General features: G+C 40.2%; 1 protein-coding gene across 13 annotated transcripts in view; it reads right to left on the bottom strand.

Moving 5' to 3' along the window:
• ncam1b (neural cell adhesion molecule 1b) overlaps positions 1 to 23,674 on the bottom strand; it is a 63,978-nt gene extending 40,304 nt beyond the window's left edge. For 4 of the 13 annotated variants that reach the window (XM_068584720.1, XM_068584721.1, XM_068584725.1 and 1 more), the window contains exon 1: positions 23,364 to 23,674. In XM_068584720.1, coding sequence (XP_068440821.1) covers positions 23,364 to 23,415 — 52 coding nt within the window. In that variant the 5' untranslated portion in view covers positions 23,416 to 23,674. Of the gene's footprint in view, positions 1 to 6,961; positions 7,048 to 23,363 lie in introns of all 13 variants that reach the window. The other 9 variants (XM_068584722.1, XM_068584727.1, XM_068584734.1 and 6 more) reach the window with 6 other exon arrangements.
• Positions 23,675 to 27,240: the final 3,566 nt, after the last annotated feature.

The following is a 27,240-nucleotide window of genomic DNA, read 5'->3' as shown; positions in this document are numbered from 1 at the left end:
TGCATAGAAGAATGCATTTTGCCTGTTGACTGAACAAATTTGACTGATGTATAAAACTGAAAATTTAAATGTAGAATATGATCATATTTGTTGAAAAGACAGCGGTTAATCTGCACTGTAATTTTGAAAACTGCTAACAACCCCAAAAATCTCTTGCCTACTGTAAACGTACTGCTAGAAAAGAAGATTACAAGTTGTATCCAAACTGGAACAAGGACTTAAAATGAGTAGGAAGGAAGATGTCACTGGAAGGTGATGTGTACCACTAATTGGCAAACCCGACCTGAGGCTCATGGAGGTTGTGTACAAACCGGAGAACATGTCCACACGTGTGCCAAGTGTCCTCGATGTTCAAGCCTTCAACACTGAGAAACCGACTGATTAATATATAAACTTGCAACTTGAGTAGTAAAAGTGGCCTCAGTTCAAGAAAAACATGCAATCGCCCCCACAGTTACATTCCCCAGTAAATACCTCTTTCGACTTTGCTTTCATCCAAACAAATTACATTCTTTACATAAACTGAATGAAGATGAAACACAATTAACCTTTATCATCGAGCACCTATAATACAATAAGTGAAAAGAGGAACGTGAATTTATAATGCAAAGGAAAATGTCAGGGACATGAACAAAAGACCAAGAGGAATATCCCATGAACAGCTGACGCCAGGGGACTGAAAAACATTCAAAGTTGAGATATGGCTCCACCTCCGAGTAGTTTTGGATTCCACATCACAGCAATAACTGCATTCTTAAGACTGTAAAGGGAAGACATCCTGAGAAAACCAAGGTTGGAGGATTAGATTTAATAATCTCCGCCTTGGAGACACTGTCATTTATGGTTGGAACCCCAAACATCAGCTGCAACATCATCAGCAAATGGATGAAGAATGGCAGTCTGTCCCCAAATCTGAGCAGTAAATTAAGTCTTATATTGATAATAAACGCACCATGTGTTCAACTGGACAGATGACATATGAGCAGAGTGTGGGGGTCTGCCTAAACTTCAACATAATGCAGAGACAAATACCAAGAAAACCGCAGCAATAAATCTCCTCGTTGGTCCCATTTGTCTGCAATTAAACAGAAAAGCACACAATGAATCTGAATGCAACGCAGGAACTGTGGCTCTGACATGAGCAGTTTATGTGTGATGTAATGTTTACTGTAGCTGTGGGCAATGTCATACTTGGATGCAGGCTGATTATGACTTTAGGAGACAGCTTGCAGTGTCAATAATTCATGCATCTGTCGGTCAACCTAAAAAACCCTGGTGTTTGTAGTCTTAGGGCAAACTCATTAAATATATACTAACGTGGAGTAAAAACACGATATAATTAGTGGTGGCATGAAGCGAGTTAATTTCTCTGCTATTTATAAATGCACATCACAGGATATTGCAGCAAAAAATATTTGGTGCCATTTTTTTAAGTGCAACTGTAGAATTGACTGCATATTTCCCAATTTTAACCATTTCTATTCAAAGGTCATCTCCAGTACAGCCCTGGAGCATTGTACTACTTAATACCACTGCATACACATGTTCCTGCACGTGTGTGGGAGTGTTTGTGGATAAGTGATGGCGGTGGAAGGGGGGTTATTATTCCATGAATGAAAATGATGTACATTGATGTCCTTAGGCTGCAGTAATCAGTGGCTGCAGTTGAAGAGCCTTACATACTTCATGTAGCCTGAACTCCTCGTTTCTAGCTTGAGTTGTATCTTAGTTTAAGTCCCCCGCAGGAATAAACTGACTTTTGACAGATATGTGGGAAGTGACTGATAAGATATGAAGAGCAAGGACCCCGTACAGATGAGAATTAATACAGAGCATGGTCCCTTTCCTCCGGTCTCCGTCCTTATCTTCAACCAAAACCTCGGGTGCCACAGCTTGTGGATGTTGTAGTAAGCCTCCAACCAAGATGCTACTCGCTTCACTTGCCGTGTGGGGTTATGCTCATTATCTCTTTTGACAGTGTAAAACACACACACCACAACCGCATCACACACACTTAAACTCGCCACATTGGCAGTCACAGTTATAACCCTTAGCTTAACTATCTGTAAGCTTAAATTAACCAAAGAATCTAATTGCAAGGCAAGGCCTGAAAATCACTGAGCAACTTGTGTTACAATACTAACACAACATTTATATTTTCTATGTAATTTGCCCAAGGTAGTGGCAGTGTGCTATAATGCAGGAGTTTCTGTGATTTGTTAAACAGCACAAAAAATGAGCTGTGTCTAAGCAAAAGGACAATAGTACATTTGTCACTTGCATTGTTTTATTCATCTAGATATATAATAACATTATAAGGTCAATCATTTCCAGCTAGTTTTGGTAACGTTGAGCCTTGGGCACATGTAGTAGTAACACTTGTAACCTGGAGAGATTGGAAAAATAACATTACATTTCTACAAACAAACCTTTTGGGGCTAACATTAGCAGAGGTAGCCAACGTCAGCACAACATTGAACTCTACTGAATGTCTACACATGCTGCTTTTTGCTTTTCAGTGACCTCCAGTTAATCTTTGAACCTGTTTTCACTGAATCGGTTTGACGTCCTGGATATAATCTGGAGACGCAGATCGAAGACCCTTCTGTCATCTGCTCTCTGAAATCACTAAGAATAGACATGTATTCAGAGAGTGCAGTGAGTGGCAGTGTGGGCTCCATAAAAGCCCTGACAGCTTAACGTAGAAGCAGCGGGGGGGCGGGGCTTAGCGAAGGGGCAATTGTTTCCGGGGATGAAGCGCCTCTGCCTCAGTAATGGTGCCAGTGTGCTTTTAATATAAGACCTACTCACAATATAGCACAATGTTTCTCGTTCCATGTGTCCCTAGCATAGGGAAGTCATTGTGAAATTAGAATAAAATATACATTACAATATACAAAATACAAAAAGTATATAATTCAGGTGTTTTTGGTACACACAACCCTCCCACACATTTTGATAAACAGATTTCTGTGCACATAACTCCAAATTAACTTTCCTTGAGAACAAACACAGAACTCTGAGTCCTCGGTCTGAATGGGACAATGCTTACCCAAAGCGGCTGCATTCAGGACGCACTACTTTTAAGGAACAAGTGAGTGTTTGCTTGCTGCTCATGTCTCTCAACCACAGTTATACTCACTTCTTCCAGTTGCCATGGAAACCTCTCCCTCTCTCTCTCTCCCTCCCGCTCTCTCTCAAGAGTGACTATTTACATTGAAGAGGTTAAAACACAGCCCACAACTGCAATGTCTGCACCAGTTGACCACCTACTGTATTCAAGTAGAAGTTTCGAATTCAACCCTGTGTACGATATTATTCAGTGAAACCACGAAATATTAGAAGAGAACATTTTAACAATGAATTTGTGACCCATACCCCTTATTATAGCCTTAAGCTGAGGAAGCTATGAAGACACATTGGGCATTTGACTTGTGCATTACTTTGTTAAATATGATGAGACTGCATGAACAGATGGCTGGCAGCTCACAGTGAATCTCTGTGCATTACTTTCATAAAAGGACATGCCAGCCCAGAAGTAACCACTAGAGCAAAGACACTGCCTGGTTCTTAATAACATCTATTTTAAGGCTTTCAGTCCAAATTACCCCTGTAAAAGTCTTAATCCAAAATGTTCTGCAGAATTTAGTAAGGAGGCTTATGATGCTATAAGGTGTAAATCATGACTTGCATCTAAACATGTATACATCTGCAATCCCAGTCAGCAAATAAAGAGATTTATTTTGTGACATGGAACGTTACGAGTTAAAAAACGAGGGCGTAAAATTCTCACTTGAAATGCTGACGTAATGGTCATATTTATGTGTTACATAAAAGGCCAGAGCATATGAGAATGAGAGGCCGAGGCAGAGCTGAGCTGCCACAGTAGAGATGATTCAGACTCTGTTGTTGTAGTTTGGGCACTTGAAAGGTATTTGCCAGTGATATTGAAGTATCATATAACCTTTCATATTTTATGACACATCCCTGCTATCATTTTGTCATGAGAATTGTTTTCTTGCGTACTGGAGCGTGATGTGCGTTACAATAAGGAATTTAACAAACAATGTCCTGATTTAAATACACAAAAACGAATCCATGAAAAAATACTCTGAAAATACTTGCAGATAAAATATACTGTAAAAACATGGGGTGTATTTTAAATTACAAGCCATATGCAAAAGCTAAATTGTCCTCACTTCCTCATTTTATCTTATTTGTGTGAAATTTTCCGAATTAGCATATGTCAATCATGAGTTATAGGCAAAAACAAAGTTTTGTAAATTATTATCAATTTATCCGTGAGTCCAGGTGGAAATGCCTCCCGGTGTTCCTGAGATAAGACAGACGGACAACCCAAAACTATAATAAAGCCTCCAGCTACAGCAGTCGGCGGAATAAAATCAGCTGTTGAGTAAAGTTTGGTAGTAACTACGACCAAACTGAACTCTCGGCTGTCAGATTGGGCACAGCAGTGCACTAATATACCCAGGAGTGACGATGCACACTGAAGAGGTCGTCAAAATACAGTGCACGAAGCTGAACTTTGATAAATTTAAACTCAAACACGGTGTAACAAACACCACTGCGGTGCTCTGGCTTAGTTCTTAGCAGACTTTATTGACATTTATTGACGTCAACAAGGACAGGTGTGCCCTGACTAGAGCTGAAATGATTAGTTGATTCATTGATTAGTCGATAAGATGCACTAAATATCTTTGGGTTTTTGACCGCTTGTCAAATAAAACAATCAATTTGAATACATCTCTTTTGCCGTCGGGCAATTGTGAAGGATTTATTCTAATTATTAGACCAAATGCAGGTCTATATAACTTTAAGAGCAGAAAACCAAAGAACCAACCACAATAATTGTATGATTTTGCAACAAATGTAAAGATAAGCTACATCATCTAGCCTATTCATTAAAAAAAACATTTTAATCAACAGCTTAAGAGAACCTGATCGTGGGAGATTCTGCACATCCTGAGAATGTATTTCGGTGGGTGTGTTCGACATGCATCACTTGTTGCCAAACAAAATTGTATTCCCAAGCAAAATTTAAATTAGGGAAGCTACTTTTCCAGTCTATGCAGTGGAATATAAATGCACCATTCTCCCAGACTTGGCACTGCATTTCGAAGGACTTTACTGAAGAATTAATCAGAAATACAAAATAGATACCATTTTGGCCTGTGGTGAATCTATGTGGTTGATTCTATCAAATAATATCTCTATATGGGAAACACCGGCGTGGAGCAATAACATCTTTTAAGTAGCGTCATGACTCAAACTGAAGCCACGTTAAAATTAATTCCCTTATGGATGCGAGCCTCTCTGAGCTCCATTCCTCTGCATCTCTTCGCTAGAGACAAGCTGAGTCAATGATCTACAGTGCACTCCACTTCAGTGGCCAACAGAATTCGCCCTCATTCAGGCAATTTAGTGCGAGTGCCCCTCAGCATCTGCCTCAGCTGTGCGCCACAGAAACAAAAGCCCAGGGACGCAGAGATCTGAGCGTCTGTGGCCCATCATGCCATGCAGTGTACTCCTGTAATGAGTCAGTATTTAGAAAGAAGAAGATGCAGACATCATACTGGCATTGACACTAAAGATAGAGGGGTGAGAAAGCTTTCAGAAAACAATTAGAATAATTAGTTGTAGCTTATTAAATGATTCAGAAAATGATGTGAACAAGAATACAGGATACACATGTTTTGTCACTATATGTGAAACATAATTAGTTTTAGTTTGACTGTGCAAGGCCTGAGAGGGAGCAGTCTGTCACTATGTTTAAAAATGACATGCATAATCAGTGATATGGAAAGATTCTTGGAGGCTGAATATTGGGCACAGTGCGAAGATTTTTGCACTTATTTTTTCGGTCTGAATCCTGTGTGGCGACTACGTACATGAATAGGGAGACTGTGTGGCAAACAATGACATCAAATTGTAACATCTCTGCGAACACAATGAATCACCACGGACAGTCGCAAAATAACACTCGTTCCTCCAGATTAATCATCGCGGTGTTTCTCCAGTGGCTTCCCTGTTAGTGCTAGTCACGACACAATCCCATGAAAAAAGCCCACAAAGCAGCCGCCTTCTTGCTACTTGTGAAAAGGCTTTTTAAGATTTTACAGAATATAATACGTCAAAGCTGTGCTTGCTAACTGGGCAGAATTTCATGCATCCCTAATAATTCCTGTAACAACAAAGGAGGCAAAACAGAGGAACGGGGAGGGCAGGAGGGCAGGAGGGCAGGAGGGAGGGAGCCACAAAGACCACTCAGCCACAAGCTGCCTGGGACTACACAGAGACCCGAAGCCTGGCACATGCACACAGCTCTCTCTGTGTGTCCATTCAGAAGGCTGACAAGCTGGGACGAGCCGGATAAGCCTGCCTGTGACTCCACCAGGAAGAGGATCAATAAGAGGGAATGCACCATTTCAGATACAGCCAGACAGAGCCAGGGGCAGGGCAGAGAGGCAGAGCAGCACTTGAGTACTCATTATGTGGTGTAGGATGACAGTGTGTGCAGCCACTTCTTGGGGTGTCCATGAATGGGGAGGGGGAGGCAACGCAGACCCATTAGAGATTACGACAGACAACACAGTAATTGAATTAAAGCACTAATGAAAATAAAAAGCCGGCATAAGCGCGCGTGTCTCCGTCAAGGTTACGGAGCTGAGACAGATGACTGTGTGAGGAGTGGGGAAACCTGAAGCCAAAAACTTATCCTGTGACCGGAGAAATGCTGAACAATGTTTACCACGGCCATCTCCTCTCACTCGCTTGCTGGCATGAACGGTTTTGGCTGAAGCTGAACATTTGGACGACACCCACCAGCAGTCAATCACATACTGATGTCCCGCCTCCCAGACTAACAGTTCTATATTAGCAACTGCCAAGTATCAAATGCCAGCAAATTTAGACTGCCAGTGAATAAACAAGGGTCACCTACCACAGTAGCCAAGACGATGATGCCTCAGTTGGTCTTTTCCTGTCCTCGTATTCTGTCCCTACTGACCACGATGCGCTTTTTGCCAACTGTAAGCCAATCAAACAAAACAGTGGCTGTGCATCAAACAGGCTTCTGATTAGCTCAACAAAAAGCTGCGACGCTGTTATTTCCTATTTAACTGGATGGTTTACCGGCCAAACAGTACATTAAAGATAACCACATACCAACAGCCAGCATGATAAAAAAAAAACAGAAAGAAAAGACAACGAAAAGATTTGTGACAGACTGTGTGACCAAGTTTTAAATCAAAGCCTCTATCTGCACATCTCTATGATGAATTTTTCACAACGTTTCTGATTTAATACAGAACATGAAACAGCATTGATTAGGTTACCAGAAACCCATCAAGCAGGCAGGTCATGAAACATACTGTTAACTGCAGTCTGAACATTACTGGAGGAGACTTCCTTTGCATAACCAATAAAACTCACCAAACGTGAGCTTTCACCTTTATCTAATGGTGAACATTTATACTCCTAAGTAAAAAAGAAAAAGTATAGAATTATATGAATTATATATAAGGCTTTTTTGTTAGCACTGTATTTACTGTAGAATTTTAATCAATAGTAATTTCCACACTAAAATATTGAAATAGTATTGAAATAGCTTTGATTTAAAAAAAATATTGGCAATAGTGGTTTTAAATATATATATATATATATATATATATATATATATATATATATATATATATATATATATTATACGCTGCTTAGAGGTCATAATTAACTCTACATAGTTACATTGGATCGCACAATGATAATTCAACTTTTCCCAATACTTATTTTCACTAATTAGAGGTTGAATGTGAAAAAATGCAGGTCAACGATGCCCTCGTTGCTATTGGCTCCATTACAAGGAGGACTGTGGGAGACGAGCCAGTCACTGAGAATACTCAGAGCATGCACAAGAATTCATTATAATATAATAAGTATCTGATTAGGTTCGTCGTTCCAACTGTTCTTAAGTTGTTACGACATGTGTGTTTGTGTGTAGCTGTGTGCCAGCGAGACACTACCATGTGGCACGCGTGTGTAAATGGACATACATTGCTGATATGCTACAAACTGTCGCGCTTCAAACGTGAGATCGCGCGCTCCATCTCTGCTACTAACGTGCTCACTTGATTTAATGGACTGAAGCACAGGATATCTTGCTATGTGTAATTTATCTTTCTGATGTGTACATGCAGTGCATTTCCCTGCTGGAAAACCGGCCCCCTGCTGACCATATCCGAATAAAACCCTTTGATCGTGACACAACAGTCATGCTCATTTGTTTTATCCATCTTATAATTAGTTACACTTTATAAGTCCCCATGGGGTAATGTGTCCTCTGAATGTGACCCATACTAACTATTTAGGAGCGCTGGGTAACTACAACGCAGTGCCTGTGGGGGACCAACTACAGTTAAGGTCATCACCTTGGTCAGGGGCAAAAGCAGGAGGATCCTAATATAACTGATGTCCATGTCTTTGGGGTTGAAAACCAGAGTTGCCCAGAGAAAATCCATGCTAACACAGGGAGAAGATGAAACTCAAAGACACTTTACATGTGGTAAAATAAAAGTGAGGGGGCACCTAGAAGTAAGGGGAGCGAGGTGGTTGTGGGCCTTCAACATTCTTTATTGTGAGGGAACAATCCTGAACACATCCAGGTAAAGATTGCACAAGGAGTAGTTCATTGCATGAATAGCTTGAAATAAGACCAATAGCTCTGAGACGCTAAATAAAATCTCTATAATCAACCTTGCTGCATTTATCACTTTAGCAGCATATTGCTTTAAAGATTTGGGCTCAGGGTCATGCTTCAAATTCTCACATCTTTTCCCTGGGAACATTCAATAAAGAAGGTTGTTCTTTTCTTTTAATGGGGAGGAAGTGATTTCGCTGCCCTTCTGACAAGGGCGTGCTGGGTACTCTGGTAGCATTTACGTGTCGTTCAGGGCCCTCTCATTAATCCGTGCCACATCTAATTGTGCTAAGCCTTAACTGCAAGCCATTTGCCTTGTGATGCCCTGTTCTTCCAACATGCTCCCAGTTTCTAACTAATTAAAGATGCTAACGACAAGCTCAATGAGGATGGGTATCACTGGTGAAGCTTTTTGGATAAACGTGCTGGTTCCAGCGGGACCTGCAGAGCATATCAATAACGAAGTTGCCCTTTTCAGATTGACATTCGTGGAGTACAGTTGGGAGTACCAGACGCTTTTTAAGAGTGACAAGTATTGTTGTGTGCAGCATAATACACTGTGGCTACATGTTGAGATAAATATATATATATATATATTTTTTTACAAGTGGCAATGCAGGAAGATACTAAATCTTTCCCAACATGCATTGAGAAGAATGCAATTAACCACCATGAATAGGTGTGAATCCATGAATGGGCTAGCATGCAAAAAAAACAGTGAGATGCATAGTTGTTGGATTGTAGAGTGATAAATCATATCACCCAAAGAAAACTAGCTGAAACTTGCTGAAACTACCACCAAATGTTAACCCTGAGGTATTTTTGCCGGTTGGTACAAATAACATACACATGAACAATACTGCCATTAGAATATCACTCTTTGGCATGGGACTTCTGCATTTAATCAATGTATTTGTCATATGAAATCCTACAAGGTCAAAAGCAATCCCATCAGCTCCTTCAATTTGTACTTTGGCGTTAACTTTCTTGACCAAAAAGCACACATCTCCTTTTTCTTGCCGAAGTCCTCTGCTCTGTTAGATAGGTGAATAGAAAAACAGTCCCTGATAAATGGTATAATCATGTATTCCAGGATTTAGCTCGAGGGAAAATAGTGTAAATTTCACAGACATTACAGATCCTGATTAGGAGTTTTTAGCCCTTCTGCTTTGGCTTCATTTTTTAGCCTCGGAGGTCGCCGCTTGGTTTAAACATCCTATGTGCTGCACTTGAGGATGATTTGACAAGCGGGCAGTTAAGATAAGTAATGGTCAGTAAACCTGAAGAACTGTGCTGTTCAGTGTTTTAATTTTTCCGTTAGCCAAGTCTGTAACACAAATGTGAATCATTCGCACTTTCAGTGAGACAACAAATTCATCCTCTGACTACACAAGCAATGACTCAGGGACAACCTGTTATTACACCTGCCAAGCCAATCTGTTCATGTTTACTGTTAAATGTAATATCAGGGGATGTGACGCATATTCAATGCGTAATCAAGAGATTATTTACCACTGGGATTCAATGTACTTGATCATACCACATACTGTTGGCTTGACAGAAAAAAACATAAGCAAAAGGACAAAAGGACCTTGTATTGATTTCATTAAAAGCACTAATGGGGAATGCGGATCCTGTATTCCTCCCATGATCCTGATACAGCCGTCAGTACAAAAAGAGCAAGGAAAGCCCAAGGTTGTGTTTTGCATTCTCTGAGACAGACTGGCGAGGCGTGGTCTGTCTTCACAACGGCTCCTCCGAGGGGCGACAGATGGCACAGAGGCACCTTATGACACAACATGAGCTTACTCACACACACACACACACACACACACACACACACACACACACACACACACACACACACACACACACACACACACATACACACACACCTTGTTGGCCAATCAGAGACTGGACTGTATAAATAGACACTGGGACAAGGATAACCTCTAGAGAGTTGACTACTCTATCCCTCCGGGCTAGAATCTCTGGAGACAGATCTACAAAGAAGGAAGACTACCGCCATTAATCTAGGCACTTAAAAAAAATAGTTGTGATTAATTAGAGTGAGGTAATGCATTTTTTCCGACTTTATGCCTGCTCCATTATACATGTTAGGACTCTCAATATGCAACAGTCTCAGCTAAGTGGCTAGGACTAATTTCATTACCAGTGGACATGCATGGATTTGAGGGTCGTATCTCCCTTAAATGTTTTTCAGGTGTTATACCTTGACAGCAGAAAATTAGGTTATACGTAGAGTAAGACATATGCTGCTGAAAAGCAGCATATCAAACTGCCCAAGAGCATTGCGTGTGCCAATGTTTGTTATTAGTGGATATTGTTGGACGTCATTGGTTTGACCTTCAGATGATAACAATCAGTCAAGACAGCTAATTAGCCTACTGTAGATCCACCTCCCTTGAAATCCATTTAGTTCAGTCTGAGGCAGAGCCGATGAGGCCCACACGGCACATTTGAGATGCAGCTCATGGATGTTCTGTTACAAATCCGGTGGGCTGCACTACTGGAACACATTTGTTAGGGGCAGGCACATTCAAGTCATATTGTATTTAAACTGGTAGAATTACCCCATTTGAGGAATGCATGAAGTGACGTTTTCATTTACATGAAAGTATCTTGTGTGCATAAGGTCTGAAACAGAAATTGACAAAAAAGTTGATTTGAAAAACATCAGGATAGTCCATAATGGACAGTACATAACAGACTACACAGGAAATGTCTTAACCACAGACCTTTTTTTTTAAGTATCAAAGCTGTTTCAAAACTACCCGTGTTAATTTAAGCCATCACACTTTACCACATGCAAGTGTGGGGTCTTCTTTTAGGGGATAGCACAAGGTCATATGTAAAATCTCTGAGCAATTCTGTGAAAACAAATTATTCCACTGGTTTCATGTCTAAAGAGTACCAACACTTGAGGACAGCGAGCAAGCTTCCCACTCTGATTGTGGATGATGCTCTGCAGGTATTAAGCCTACTGATGACAACAGAGGCACACAGCACCACAATCTATCCAAGATTCACACTCGTAAACAGATTCACTTGAAAGGAACTTAGCACAATTATTCTGAGTAATTAAACACAGCATGTCTTTCACCATGATGCTCTTGACTCCTGTTAAGGGATCGAACTGTCCTCTGCTTATTTAAACAAGATCTCTTCGAGACAAGCACAAACTAACCACAGTCGCCTCCGCACCACAACATGTCCACATTGTGGATAAACATGTCCCCTACTAGTGAATACATATCCAGAACCTCATGCAAAAGAGAATTTCAATGTTGCATTCCTCCAAGCTAATGTTCTTATCAAGTTCTGGGAGGAAATTTACTCGAAAAAAAGGGTTGGATGTTTTACGCCAGCACATCACAATGCCACGATTTGGACAAATACTGTGGAAACTGCATTGCATTACTTGCTTTACAACTAATTATTAAAAAAAAAAAAAAGGTCTTATACAGACAGTAACAGTAAAAAAAAATGCATTTCCATGAATGTAGTGACATGCTTCAGGATAACCAAGATGCAAGCAAGTGTAGAGCAAAGGAGACTGCAGACAGGGATGCAATTAACAATCCCGAATAGTGAAATTCTGCAACGTAACAAGTCAATTACACGCACCAACAGATCCAGTAGTGTATCGGGTCCACTGTCGTGAGCCGTATGTGATCCCCCTTCGCGGTTCAGAACGCATGTGAACTTCAGATTAATATGCAGTTCAACATTAACCATCACAGTGTGAAATAAAGTTTTACTGGCGATCGTCATCCATCAATGAGAGAGGAGGAATTATAACCTGTTCGTTTACAATGCCTATAAGCAGCCTATGATAATACATCATTAAAACAAGATTTTTTTTAATCTATAAAAATGAAATCTTTTCTTTCTTATATTTGTATCGTATCACTTGAATTCTGTGTTTTCATGAAGAAAGAAAAGGCTATAAATCACAAAGTAAAAAGGACATTCAAACATGTTGAAATGTTTATGGTACACACTGACTTCAGAGCAGATCGAATGATTCTTGTAGACCAGCTGCTATAATTAAACCACAGAGGGATCTGTACCTGCCAATACGGATCATAAATGATTGCCGATTAGTATCGGCGACAAAAAACACGTGGATCAGGGATCTCTAAAAGTTATATTTGCTCTCTTTTTTTATTTGGATGATCTGATCTGTGATCTGATCCGTGATACAATCTGAACCGTGAGTTTTATGATCCGTTGCAACATTACAGAGGTGGATGCTGATTGATCTTATCAACACAATTTCCAATATGTCGCAGTGAGACCAACGAAGGAAATGAACGTCAGAGCTCAAGTCAAACATCCTTAATGCTCCGGCATGGTGGCTTACATCCAGTGGTGAGACGGCGCCCTGACCCTGTTCAGTCAAAATGTGTTTCCGCTGTGTGTTACTGTGGCCAGTCAGGCAGAGAAAGCAGCCACGCGCTGTCATAAGGCAGAGAACAGCCCTCGCATATCGCGCCTCCCCACTAATGGCTGTTGTGGAGGAATCTCCAGTGGGAGTAGATCCACAAATCCCCTGTATGCTATTAAGATTACAGCGAATGATTACTATTTGCTAACAGCATACAGCACAGTTACTGGATTTTCTTTTGTTTTTTTAAATCAAAATGTACTGTTTTTTACAATATTGGTCCACGAAATAATGCTTTGCAAAATGTGTATTTTATTTTTTCACCGAATTTCCCCATGCTTCTAAATGTCTTTAGCTTGAAAATGACTATACACGAAATAAGCTGCAGGGAAGTGTGTCCGCAGCATCAAAGGCAAGTTTTGGGGGGTAAATTGTAAAACACTAGCTTACTGCATTGCAGTGTTTTCCACAGGACTTTGTGAAGACTGTAGTGGGTGGTCCACGGACCCTTTTGCTTGAAAATAAGAAAGCTAGGCAGGAGCTCTTCACAGAGCCGGCCGCCATGTTCCTCCAGTATTTGATGTCAGAAAACCCAGCCTCTAGATGAGCAGTTGTGTGGATGTCTCCATATCCTACACAGTACACCTTCAAGTACAATATCTGAGTACTTTTTTCATCACTGTGGTCTCGTAAAAAATATCATTAAAACAGCTTGCATAGATACGAATGGTGATAATGTGGCAAAATAGTCACCCACACACACCCACACACACACTCACGGATGTGTTTCAAGACGGGTTGGGTGGGTTGCTAATATCGCCGCAGACCGCACCCGCCACCAGCACTTAGTCTAAGTTCCCGGGAAGCGCCGAGGTCCGGCTGATGGGTGCTCTGACGCTTACGGGCTAGTGACACTTTCTCTTGGTCTTGCAGAGCGCCGGCGGTAAAAATCTGCCCGGTGCGAGCAAGCCAACCCATCTGATAAAACATATTTTTGGTATATATGAACTGTGGCGAGACAAATTGGACTATGGCTGACCGCACAGTCTATGTAATGAATGGGAAAACACTATGACCACAAACATGAACATGAATCCACTGCCTCAAGCTTCAGAATGATGAGTAAGTATTTAAGACGGTAACAAACCATTGATGGTGATTGCCTTTAGATTGTTGATTTCTCCAAAATGTTGTGCTTCCATTTTGAAACAGTTCAATGGTGCATAGATACCCTGTCTCTTTACACTGGCATGGTTACTAGAACTTGTGCTGCAAGATAATTATATTTTCTTCAGGGGGCCTGTCATCTGCTTTTGCACTTTATGACATCCATGGAAAATATAAACAATGGGGTTCATTGTGATACATCCGGCTTCTGCCTGCAAAGAGAGCAAGACGGCTTTTAGGCAGTGGAAGTCAAAGACTCATACTGAGCGGAGATCCTACAGGGAGGAGCGTGAGAGAAATGATAAAGAAATAAATGTTTAAACGAGACCGACAAGATGCCAAACCTACAGTGTAAACAGAGAACTTCAAAAGATGGCGCTCACTGCATTACACACAATGTTTTCTTTAGATATTGCATTTCAGTCTGCTCCTCCTTAAGAAAACCAATACAAATTGTAAGTTGAACAGCAAACTTCTAATGCGACCGTTATCTATTCACATTGTGTGTTGAAGTCAATATCCTCGCAGGCCTTCTGTCTTTCATCCCCCTGTACCTTCTCACTCAATAGCATTTCAATGAACCAATTTCAAGAAATTGTAATAATAAAAGACAGTCAGAGCATTAATATAGCAGCAAACTATTAGCTTTTGTAATGATATAGTTGTGTAACGTCTATCTGAGCAAAGAATGAAGTCCCTCTCCATCTGTGTGTGTTGTAATCCGAGCTTCGCCTTACTTTGTTAACATAGTCGGGCCTGCTGCCTGTGCTTTTAGTGCATGTTAGTGCATGTAAGTGTGTCTCACTGGGAGGCTCAGGTGTTATGTATCTCACCATAATTTCCAGACACTAAATATTGCAGTAAAAACTCCAATGTCTAAATAATAAACACATCTTTTTAAATAAGGATAATTTCAACGTGATATGAAAAATTACATTTTTAAATGTATACTGTTGGCTGAGGTAAGAGTATAGCGGTATAGCTGCTAGCTACTAGCTAGCCAGGTAAGACAAACTACTGTTAACAGCTGGAGAAGACTCTGCCACTGCTGCACCAGAATAAGAACAAAAAAGACAGATGAAAGATGAAGAAAGAGCAGCGTTTTCCCTCGGTTTACAGCTTTAAGGGTGAGGGGGGACAAACACTTAAAGCTGTGGTTCTCAAACGTCTTCTGTAAGTAGCAAACACTTTCGAGTAAACCAGACTGCTCCATCAATTGCTCCATCAGACCAACAAAAATGAAAACATTGCAATCACTTTGAACAATGAAAATGAAGTTCTATCTGTGCAAAAAAAATAACTAATATGTAGTTGATACTAAATAGCTTATTGTGGAAAACTAAGCTAATCATTTTTTGTCAAAACAAAACAGAATGAGTGCAGATTTGTGAGCCGTCAGGTTGTATCAGTAGTAGCTGCAGTGAGCTGCTTTCCTCTACAAATCTTTTTAAAACGGGTTCGCCGACTTGATACGGCCGCTCTCAATTCACGCTCAATGTTAAGACTTAATGTTTGAGAGACGCAACAGCAGAGAAGTCGACATCAACACCTTTAGTTGTGGATTTTAGATTCAAATGTAGCATCTTTCTATGTCGGTTATGTGTCTTGTTGTCTTGTTTCATATGGCGTTTTCTGGTGTTCTTGTCATGTGTTTTTGTCTGTTGAGCTTCTCCCCAGCAAATGATGGCATAAAAATATTTTTTTTTTAGATTCTTTGTTCTCCTGACAATAGGATAAGATATTATCAACCTATATAAAACCACAGTAATGCACAGTGATATCCTCAGAATCTTTAAAATATACCTTCCATATGTTTGGTCATACCGGCCAGCATTTCATGGACTGGAATTTTTATTAATGCAAACCTTACCGGTTTCCTGTGGAGAGCTGCACGCACACATGCAGTGTGCTTCATCCAAAGCTTCCACCTACGAACACGGCAACTGGCTTTTGTTGGAATGCACAAAAAGATAGAGATACATCTGCTGAGAATCAACACGCCGGGTCTTACATTCATTTATTTCACCCTTAGGCCAATTTCCAAAGCTAGTCACCAAAGGTGAGGGCAAACGAGAAAACTCTTTGAGTTCAGTAACGCAACAATTACACAACCTAAGTGTCATTAAACCCTATGCCTTGATATTATATCCGTATACACCATGAAGGTGTCAAGTCAACCCGTATCTGAGTCCAATGCCAAAAGCCACTGTGCTTGAGTTTATGCCAAGGATGCTAACAGCGCTGTGGCTAACAGGGAATTACTGGCTTGCAACAGCAGCTCCCTGCGCCCTATCTCGCACAGGAAACACTGCTGTAAGCCTTTTCAGACAATGGAATAGCAAATCCTCATGACTCCTCAATCTGTCACCGGGCTAAGGGCTGCTCAACTGTTCCACATAAAAAGGTGAATCTGAGGTTTAATTATAGGCTAGAATATTGTTCAATAAAGTTTCAAGGGGTATTTAACAGTGGAATTACAGTAGTCAGAAAACACCCTGGTAATGGAGCCAAACAATAGTCAAACAGCCTTCAGTATTTGAAAAGGAATTTAATCAGCCGCCAGCACTCGACCACTGAGCAGTAAACTATGGCACTCGAGTGACCTCCGACTCAGAGATGGACTCTAATCCCCTCCAATCTTCCAGCGACGCCTCCTGTCTCTTGGGTTCATGAATTGAGCTTAGTGCTACGCTCAACTCTCGGTGATATTGTCTTATAATGTTAGCAATTCAGTGCCCTCTGTGAAAATGCCTTAAAATTACTTTTAGCTTCTCAAAAAATGACATCCATCTTTGTCTGTCTGTGAGAAGTGACGGGGTCTGTGGTGGACAGTTTGAATCTTCTACTGCGTTAACACCTTCCAGGTGAAGCTACTGTTGGGATGACAGATTGTCGTGGCTCCATGTGTATTAGAGGAAATGCATGGATGAATAAATTCCGGGTAACAATTACCTATACCTCAGATTGAAAGGAACTGTCTGCCAAAATGGGAAAAGGGACATTAATGTAAAAATATGAATTTCTCACAATGCTATCTGGTACAAGGCAACAAACGCAGCCGGGCAAATGGTGGTAAGAGATGGTGTAGCATCCTTAACATTACTCTTTAATTATTCATTGGGGTCAATAACCACTGGTCACCAATGTGCGGTCACTCAGACTGCACTGTGTCAAATGTATCTGTGAATGTCTATGTGTGGACAGTAGGTTAAAACGTGATGTAAATAATTAAAAAACAAACTGAAATGTTACTTACTACAGCCTAATGATCGATTATAACTTTGCAATACTATCGAAATAGTTCATCACGATCCACTTGCGTTTATAGGAGCTACACAGTTCCACTACGTCATTAGAAATAGGAGACATGTTTCCATGTGGCCGAGGTTTCTTTCTATCATTGGACATATTGTTACATAATTTTAGATTACTCGGCCCGGATATTTAAATGAGGTTAATTCTCTTCCCCAATATTATCATTTTCTAAATTTCCCTTTTCCTCCTCGTCCTCTAAAAATCCTAAAACTGTAACATGAACCTATTAAATATGATCAGCTTCAGAATAATGAGACACTAAACTGATCCCTGTGGATTTAAGTTATAATACATTTATATAAGGTAATTATTATGTATCATCATCTCTATGAGTAGGAACAATATTTATTAATAAAGAGCCCTTGAATAAAAAGTTTGCAGATTGAATGCAAAGTTTGAGGCTTCTCTGTGCATGATTTCACACAAAGTACTCACAATGCACTGCAACCCACTGTTAAAAATCTGACAAAAATTCGCAAAAGATGTTCAGTGGGTTAAGATATACTTTGAGTGATTGTTAGAATACTTGTGCAGTCGGCCCAAGTATAGCCTATCTGTGAGAATCCCTGACATTCTTTCAAGGTGGATCCTGCACAGTGAATAGATAAAAACTGCTAAACTATAGCTGTTGTGGCTTCTGTGGAGATGGTACCTCATTGTGTGATCTAATTGGACGTTTAAAATAACAGCTTTTTCTCACTGAATTGGTGTGACTTTAGTGCTTTAATGCTGGGGGGAGGAGGTTCTTCATAGTAATATTAATGCATGTTATGACTTTGTCTGTAATAGAGGTATCTCTAAATTGTCAGGCGATGACGAAGCCAGCCAGTAGAGAAACATGACTTTAGCGAGGGTGACACACTATGGTGACTGCATGAAAAGAAAGCCTGGGGCTTAGCAATCTGAATTTTCCCTTCTCTGTGCATGGTGATGCCTTCCTTTAGTGTTTCAATAATGAATGTACCGTGATGTGCATGGATGCATAATAAGACACACAGGGTGCTTCCTCACACTCCTGAAAAGAAGTTGCAAGCTAAATCCTAGCCAACAGCGTATATACCTTTATTACTGTAAAATGAGACATGCACTCATTTCCTTAAAATCAGATGTACTGTAAAGCTTGCTTTCAGGAGTTGGCGTCGTACGTAATTGTGTCAAAACTGTGATAACTAAGACATGGAGAGAGACAGAGAGGGAGATAGGAGGTGCTTTTAGTTCTTACAAGCATAAGGAAAATGGAAAATTAGTTTGTGCAGCTAGCAGAGAGAAAAAAAGGTGATACATTTTGCCAAGTGTACCTTGCATGAACATCACTAAAGGTGGGCGGCCAAATCTGAAAAGAAAGTAGCCACATTCAAATGGCTCAAAGTTGTCTGCATCACTATCAACATGAGGTGGTGGTCTGAACAAACAGACAATAATGCCTAACAGATAATAGACACAAAACTTTAGTAAGTCTGCAACATCCTGTCACAGGTTTTATTTTGTCCCAGAGTAAATGCTAAAAGAAAAGTGGAGAGGCCATATAATGCCTAAAGGTTTACTAATCTCCAGTTACTAGTCCACAGGGATCCAGTGTCTATGGTGCTAGCCTCTTTTTGATTTGATGAATGACAAGGACACACTGCTCTAATTTCTTAATAGATCTGAGATCTTAACACGTTTTCAGTTTTGAGAGAAGCGGTCACACTGCGGATGACGTTAGTAGAATTGCAATCTGCAAGCAGGTGTTCAGTACAAAACACAAAAACAAGCTAGTCTGCCAGGCGACAGTGTCGTGTTTAACCCGTTCTGTGCACTGAAAGTGTACCTAATTATTAATATATTATCTCAAGTAAGAAGTAATCACCAAAAAAAACAACCACAAAGCCCCACAGCCGGCGCCTCATCTGTGAGCAAACCTTCAGGAAAGGGTGTTTATGTTGCTCCCACTATGCTCCACTGGGTCACGTGCATGTGTAACGTCATCTTTTTACAGTCCCTAGGCAATGCAGCTCTTATCAACTCTCTCAGACCCGGATCTGTCTGATCCACTCCCTTTCACTAGTCGAGTCAAGTAGCCCTGGCTGGAACAAAACCACAGTCTCTCTCTCTTGCTTCTCCTTGCTAACACTGAATTAAAAACACAACATCTATGATTTGCAAGAGGTCTGGGAGCTTTAAAACTACAGCCTTCACTCTGATTCATAGGGAATGGGTGTGTCACTGACTTCCCCGTTAAGATAGCTATGTGCACTTTGTGAATGTGTTGAATAGTTAAAATTGCGAAAACATTCATGGCTTGACAGTTGTTTCCAAGAAAGTGTCTCCCAACACAGTGGTTGTGTTTTTCCATCATCAGTCCCAGTCGGAAACATATTCTGGTTGGATCCTCTGAAGGTTTAGCGGCAGCCTGTCAGTCGACACTGTGTTCTTGGCAGGTTCAGTTATTTGACGGGACAAAACCAAAATCCCAGACAATGGAGGTGAGAAGATGCATTAACTTGCCTCGGCTGTATTTCCCAAATGGACCTTCCTTGAAACGTCGGTGTGACTTTAATATGATGTTGCCGAGAACTACTCAACTCTCCAATTTGAAGGCATGTTAAGCGGCGACTGCAAATGCACATGGAGGTGCAATCACTCCTGCTGCTTAGGTTCATAAACAATTACTCCTGGTTCCACCAACACACTTGTGATGGTGTTAATTAAATACTTGATTGTGTTTTGCATTGCGAGTGTATTAAGCCACCAAGCTGTGATTCTACTATGATGTATCGTTGAAAAGACCGAACTGATGTGAAAGAAAATTATTAATGAAGCGTTTTGAGTCATTTATTAATCGATGATGCCAAACATTCGCTTCGTTTTCAGATTCTCCAATGTGAGCATTTGATTCTTTTCTCGACATTACATAATTGGAAATGGAATACATTTCGGTTTTGCTGCTAGTCGACAAAAGAAGAATTGAAGAAATCAACCAGGTAAATTGAGGCAGGCCATTTTGGGGGTGAATGGGAGGGAATCTATTTTGTTGGATCTCTTAAATAAATTCTAAATATGGGAAACACTGCTGGCGGTGCACGATGTGCACACAGTGTTCTGAAGTAATCACGGCTCTATCAAGTTGGAGCAGTTGGACTTGCAGCCGTTGCTTTTGGCAAAGTTGATTTCCATCCTCATGAAGCTAAGTCAGACGTGAAGAAGTCTGGAGGTTTTGTAAGTCGGCCTGCAGTCAGCCACGATTCCATCTTGCTTTGTAAATGGAGCAGCGTACGTCATCATTCCCGCATGGTCTGACTGATGATGTAACACAGGCTAAGTGAAACAATCCTACAGTAAAACGAGAGAGAGCCACATTATGCTGTTGAAGCGAGAGTCATATGATGAGATGAAGATTGCAATGCATTCATCAAATCCCACCGCTTAAGAACATTGGAAATTCTTCTCTTATCGTGCCTCGTTTTGCTTCATTTTTCTCTTTTTGAATTCTGGAGGCTATATTTTATTTCATGTCAGAAACGCAGTCTTGAAATTCTTACACATTCCAGTTATCAGTTTGAAGAGAATCAATTAATAATTAGGTTAAGAGGCTCAACAGGCCCATTGAGTTTGCAGCCAGAAGAGAGGAAAGGGAAGAGGAAGATGGTTCAGTCATAAACACAGCAACTCCACCAAAACATCATCGACAAATTCCCAAACTGACATTAATGTAAGTACTATTTCTGACATTTGTGCAGCGCCAAACCCTGCAATATCAGATTTAATAAAGGACTAGAAAACAAAACATTTATATTTTAGCTTTAGTAAAGGCACATGAGTTATGTGAAGAAGTGATTGAAAGGTCAGAATCCTCATGCCTCTGTTATATTCATATTCAACTGCTTCATCATGCACCTCATATTGCACAGAATTATATATTTGAGGTAATATTTCTCTGGTTATCTGATAGGATTTAAACCATATCCCATATTCCCTTTCCAAAGTACCTTGTACAATACAGATAATCCTATAAATTGACTTGACCGCTAGATCGACCACAATTAGGTTATTGCTGATAATGCACTTTAGTGCAGAAATGTGAATGTGTTTAAGGCCATTTACAAACATTACAGTGTGTTTCAGTTTACAGGTTCAACTTGAAGAAATACAAATGTATAAATATCATCCTCAAACAAAGCTAAATTATGTAACTGTAATAACAAGGTCAGATGGAGTGAGTCATATCTTATCTATTATAGCTTCAGATGTTCCAAAATGTAAAAAGGTATTGTCCCTCAAACAGAAGAGAAGATTTCAAGAGGCATGCTTACAGTAAATTCAAAGATGTTCATTATTATTATTATGATTATTATGATTATTATTATTATTATTATTATTATTATGTGTTTAAGTGCAATTGGAGGTAGATGCATTACAGAATAACGTGTCAAATATAAATTATATTAGGAAGAGACTGAATCATAATCATAAGGGTCGTGCAAATTGACATTTCCACTGGGCCCAAGAGAAAGGCATTACCATTACAATGAGGACTCCAGAAACTGTGTGTTTTCCTCCGCTGCCCGAGGACACCCCTGCACATATTGGATTGTATATAAAGGATTAAAAGGCTATCCCGTGAAAACCCTGAGCCAGAGTGTAGCTGAGAGTACGACACCAAGCATAATCGCCTCTCATGTCAAATGACTGATTTTAATCCAAAAAAAATGGGCGTGCAAAAGCTATTAAAAAAAATGCAATTTGTTACAAAACTCCCTTAATTAGAATTACATAAGGAACATTTTACCAACTTAGAGGATCTCATTTCAAAGCCTTTATCGTGGCATCGGATTACATAACAGATGATTCAGAGTAGAAGTTGTGCTTGCTATGCATGAGTGTGCCTCAGAGACCAAATCGACCCACATTGCCCCTGAAAGACCCTCTCCATGTGCTTTAAGCCAGCCCGCGTCCTTTGTCAGTGACCCCCTCCTGTCGTGCCATCGCACCTGCACATATTTCCAGGTGCACTTCAAAAATGCCACACGTTTCATTTTTTTTTTTTTTGCACAATGTACCTTTGAAACTAAGGGAACGTGCCTTAAATCCGTAAGGCTGTTTGAGCATGCGCGTGTGCGAGTCTACAAACACAAGGAGCCCAGCGTCACTCCCTCCCGTCAACAACACACACGTCCCATGCAACGACAAGACACCAACACGGTCATATATGGGCTACACAAATAACATATTTAAATCCCAAAATGATACAAAACAAGCTTCACATCCGTTCCAATACAGTTTACACGCAGCATGTCTTATACGACATATCATGCACAATTCCGCTAAGTCAGCAGCGTACGAGGCTGGTCACGCAAAGAGTATATGGGTTATGTAGCCCACTGTGTGTGAGTGTGTGTGTGTGTGTGTGTGTGTGTGTGTGTGTGTGTGTGTGTGTGTGTGTGTGCGCGCGCGCGCGCGCGTGTGTCCCGTGAAAATGGTTCCCTAACACATTAGCAGCGAGCTGTTTTTACTTCTTTCTTTTTTTTTTTTTTCTTTAAACACCTCGCCGTGCTCGACAGTAAGCTAATTAGCAGCAGGCGCAGTACCGTTATCCACACTGCACCTGCTAAACGGAGTGTCCTGCGGGAGGAGGAGGGAGGAGGGAGGAGAGAGGAGGCACTGCGAGTGGATGCCTGCATTCCCCCCTGACCACTATTTAAAATAGAGGGGGGGATGAATTCATAAGCAAAACGTAAACAATTCTATCTAAAGTGTTTGAACGTGAGATTGTCTTACCTGTGAAGCCCACAAGAAGCAAGGCTAGAAAAATATCCCCTGACTGGACCATCGCAACTCCCGAATAACAGCGTTAAACGGCTGAGGTTTAATGTCCGCTCGGCCCCGACGGTGTTGCCCCCCGGTTTCTCGCTTTCTCTCAGCAACTGTTCATCCTCGTCTGTATTTCTGTAGCTGGTCGGTGATGACTGTCAGCGGCAGTGTCGTGGACGACAAGCGGCGGCCGAAGATTAGCGGTGATGAGCGCCAGTGCACTGTTCAAAGTCTGACTGACAAGCGGAGCCTTCTCACACACGTGGATTCATCCGCGGAATGAAGCACCTCCTGTTAAATAGTGCGCGGGATTCAAAGGAAACCAATGTCATGAGGGAAACCCCTGCAGTAATCATGATAATGCAAACAATACAAATAGGCGCAACACATAATATTAAAAGAGTTTAAAATAATTACGCTTATAGCTAAGAAAAAACAAATCTATATTCACAATAGCTATGTTTTCTGTGAAAAAACGGATTTATGGGAGGACACTAAATAGCTAATGTAAAAATAAATATGAATCCTAATGTATTTTTTTCCAATGCAAAACAAGGCACCCTTTATAACAGGTTTATAATGAATTGCTTTACTGATTTATTTAGATTCAATAGAGTTTCACAGAAATATACAGCTCCCATTCGACAATATACAAACAATTATGATCAAAATGAATAAGAATTACCTGAGGTTACCGATAGATCTGAAACATTTAGTCAAATAAACTAGTTGGCGACAGACGAAAAATTGACAATTGTTTTGATGATTGATTAATCACTACAGTAATAATATTTTAAGTAATATGGTAAACAACAAGTCAAGCTTGTAATTTGTGATGATTTGTAGCTTTTCTTAGTCTATTTGTTTTTAAATTTAACTGACTGATGTTTATCTGTCAATATGATGGTTCAAATGCAGTATCAAAGCTTTTAATCCCACTGCCAGGAACGTCCTCTTTTCTCACTTAAGGCTGTTTGAAAACATATTCAAATCAATCAGCCTTCAAAACCCATTTAAATGTCTGCTGTATGAAAACTCATCCACAGGAGAAACACTAGATTGTGTCTGTGTTCTCAATAACAGCCACAACCCTGACAAATTCTAATGATACAATTTCACTATTAAAAAAAAATGCATAATAATATTAATGCATTTGATTTATATAGCACTACTCAAAAACACTTTACAAAACATTTGTATAATCATCATGAAAGCTTTACAATAAAAACAAATAGAACAATAAGAACAAAGAGCACAGCATCACACATTAAGAGCAGTTCAGAAGAGGGTTTGATTACAGATTTGAACGTGAAAAGGTCAGCGCAGTCTCAGAGGACTTGGGGACAGCGATATATAGAGAAGGCTCTGTCACCATCCTTTGTCAGAGGTAGCAGTTTGATTTTTCATATCTATAATTTCATCAATTGCCTTACTTTAAATGACAGTTAACAGATCAACTGTAATAAAGTTTAATTTATAATTCCAAACATATATAGTATTGTTCTTGGAACACATTGCAGGAAACCATTGCCTTCTTTTATCAGAATACTGCCAGAGCCCAACACTCTATTTGAAATGCAACAGTTTAAAAAACACAAGGGAACAAAAACCCACATAGCCACATCCTTTTATAAAACCCTGCTGTGAGTCAAATACTCCACTGACCCTCTTTACCCCTTCAATGACCAAAGAGAGCCTTACGCAACACACTTTTATTCCGGCTGCAAAGTGAATGGTACCTGAGAGAACAAGGATGCAAGGTGAAGAGAAAGTGGTTTGCCCGCACAGCAGGGGGAGCCGAAGCATTTGGCACCCTGAGAGGCCAGTTTGCCTTTGATTCGCGCTGTTGGCCAGCAGAGAGGTGCAATGAGCCAAATTTAATAAACCGAAATCAATCAGTGGGCTGGCTGTGGTCAAATCTTGCACATTTGCTGCAACCCATCCTTCGACATTGCAATTCCCTCCACACATAGTGTGACCCCCAAAGATGTTCACATATACTTCCCCCCCCATTCCTCTCTTAAGCACCGGTCTTCTCAGAAGACGGCAGTAGGGAGAAGATTGATGCGTTTGGGACCTGGAGGGGTGGGGGGAAAGAATGAGGTCTGACTGCTGTTTGTGCTTTGGCATGATAGGAAAAGTATGACTCAGCTGATGACTCATGCATACGAATGCCCTCTCAAATCCACTGTAGTGTTTTATTCAGTGTGCATTGAAGTCGAAAAGCTGATGTAGCTTGTTTTTTTGTTTTTTTTTTCCCCAGAGTTATCTTGTTTGTGTGCTGTAATCTCGCACATACTAACATTTGAAATTCCAAGACAATTTTTAAAGCTTTTTCTTTTAAAGCATGAAAAAAAAATCCAAAAAAAAATCTTCTGCTCAAGTACATCATTCATACACCACAGGTCCCATCAGCTGAATACCTTGAAGTGAATTAATAAAAAGCTTAACTGGAGGTATCATTTTTAATCGGCCTTTAGAAAACTGCCTCATCGTATTATCGGAAAAAAATCTGTTCAGCAGTTTATCATTTTGTACTTTGTGCTACCATCTTATTTATAATACTATGATTCATATTAATCTTATTAATATTGATAGTGTGTGTTTGTGTGTGATAGTATAGCTTGAAAGGACTGTCACATGCCTTAATCTTCCTCATACATTTTATTTATTTATTTAGCAGAAAAAAGTTGTATTAATACACGAGCCATCGACTCAATTTCTCTTTAACTGAATATGCTGTCTATTTGTGGTAAAGCACAGATAACATGTTATTTCATCTACTCAAGTGACCCAGAATCACTTTGCCAAGATCTGTTTGGCTATATTCCTCATGTTCAATCACACACTGTAGTAGTATAACTAGTAGCATAGACTGTACATGCTGATAAATCTCATCTCCGTTTGTATCAATCTCCTCAGTTTGATAAAAAATAAGTCATTTTAAGAACATGTTCAACCCTCTGAAACTTCAAACGTACGTTTTATTACACACCTCTAGCGGTTATTTTGTGTTCTTCATCCCCCTGTATATTAGATCTCCCCTTCTTTCTCCTGCCTCCTCTCATCTTTTCACCCATTAGAGCCATGACACAAATGCATGCTCTCTTGAGCTCACGCTTTCATGCACATGCAAATGTGCAGCACATTTACATCTTGTGTTTTCATAGTAATTACTATGAATACTATATCATATGTCTTTCTTTATGAATACTGAAGTCAGACTCGATCCATTTGATCTATTATTTCATACGTCTATACTGACCACACTGTCAGCATATTTCGTGTAAAGGATGCATGTGAACGTCCTCCACTGTGGGAGTTTTAAAAATAGCTTATCTTGCCTCCTCCACTACTGTAACAGAAGGCAGCATACAGTACTGGTATAAACATTGGTTTCCGGGTCACGAGTCAAAAGTAGAGAGGTCAGATGTGTAGGAATGGATGTGCATAATTATGTTCAGGGGATATCAGTGTGGCTAACAAGAAAATAAAAGGGGAGCTATAATGTCTGGCAGGTGTGGTTTGAGAAGACTCTCTCTCACTGACTCTTGCAGTTTATGTTTCATAATCAATTACTATTCAAATCAGGTACAAGGAAAAGCAAACAAAAGCGCTCTGTGTTGGTATTGTACATGAGCCGGCTGGTTGAATGCAGCATTACGGCCCGATAAGACATTTGATTTGATTTAAGCTCTATTGTATCTCCAATTTTCTTGTTTTCTCTTTCTTTGACCTTTTGGGGGATACATTTATTTTTCTTCTTTTAAAAACATTGAAATAAAGACAGAATAATTCTGTAATTTTATTCAAAAAGATATCAAAAAGTCACAAGTAGAGGGAC

The sequence above is a fragment of the Clinocottus analis genome, unplaced genomic scaffold (assembly GCF_023055335.1).
Source record: "Clinocottus analis isolate CAN_PGR_092001 unplaced genomic scaffold, fCliAna1.0.p SCAF_2, whole genome shotgun sequence".
NCBI classification, from domain to species: Eukaryota; Metazoa; Chordata; class Actinopteri; order Perciformes; family Cottidae; genus Clinocottus; species Clinocottus analis.
This window is presented reverse-complemented; position numbering and strand designations above follow the sequence as displayed.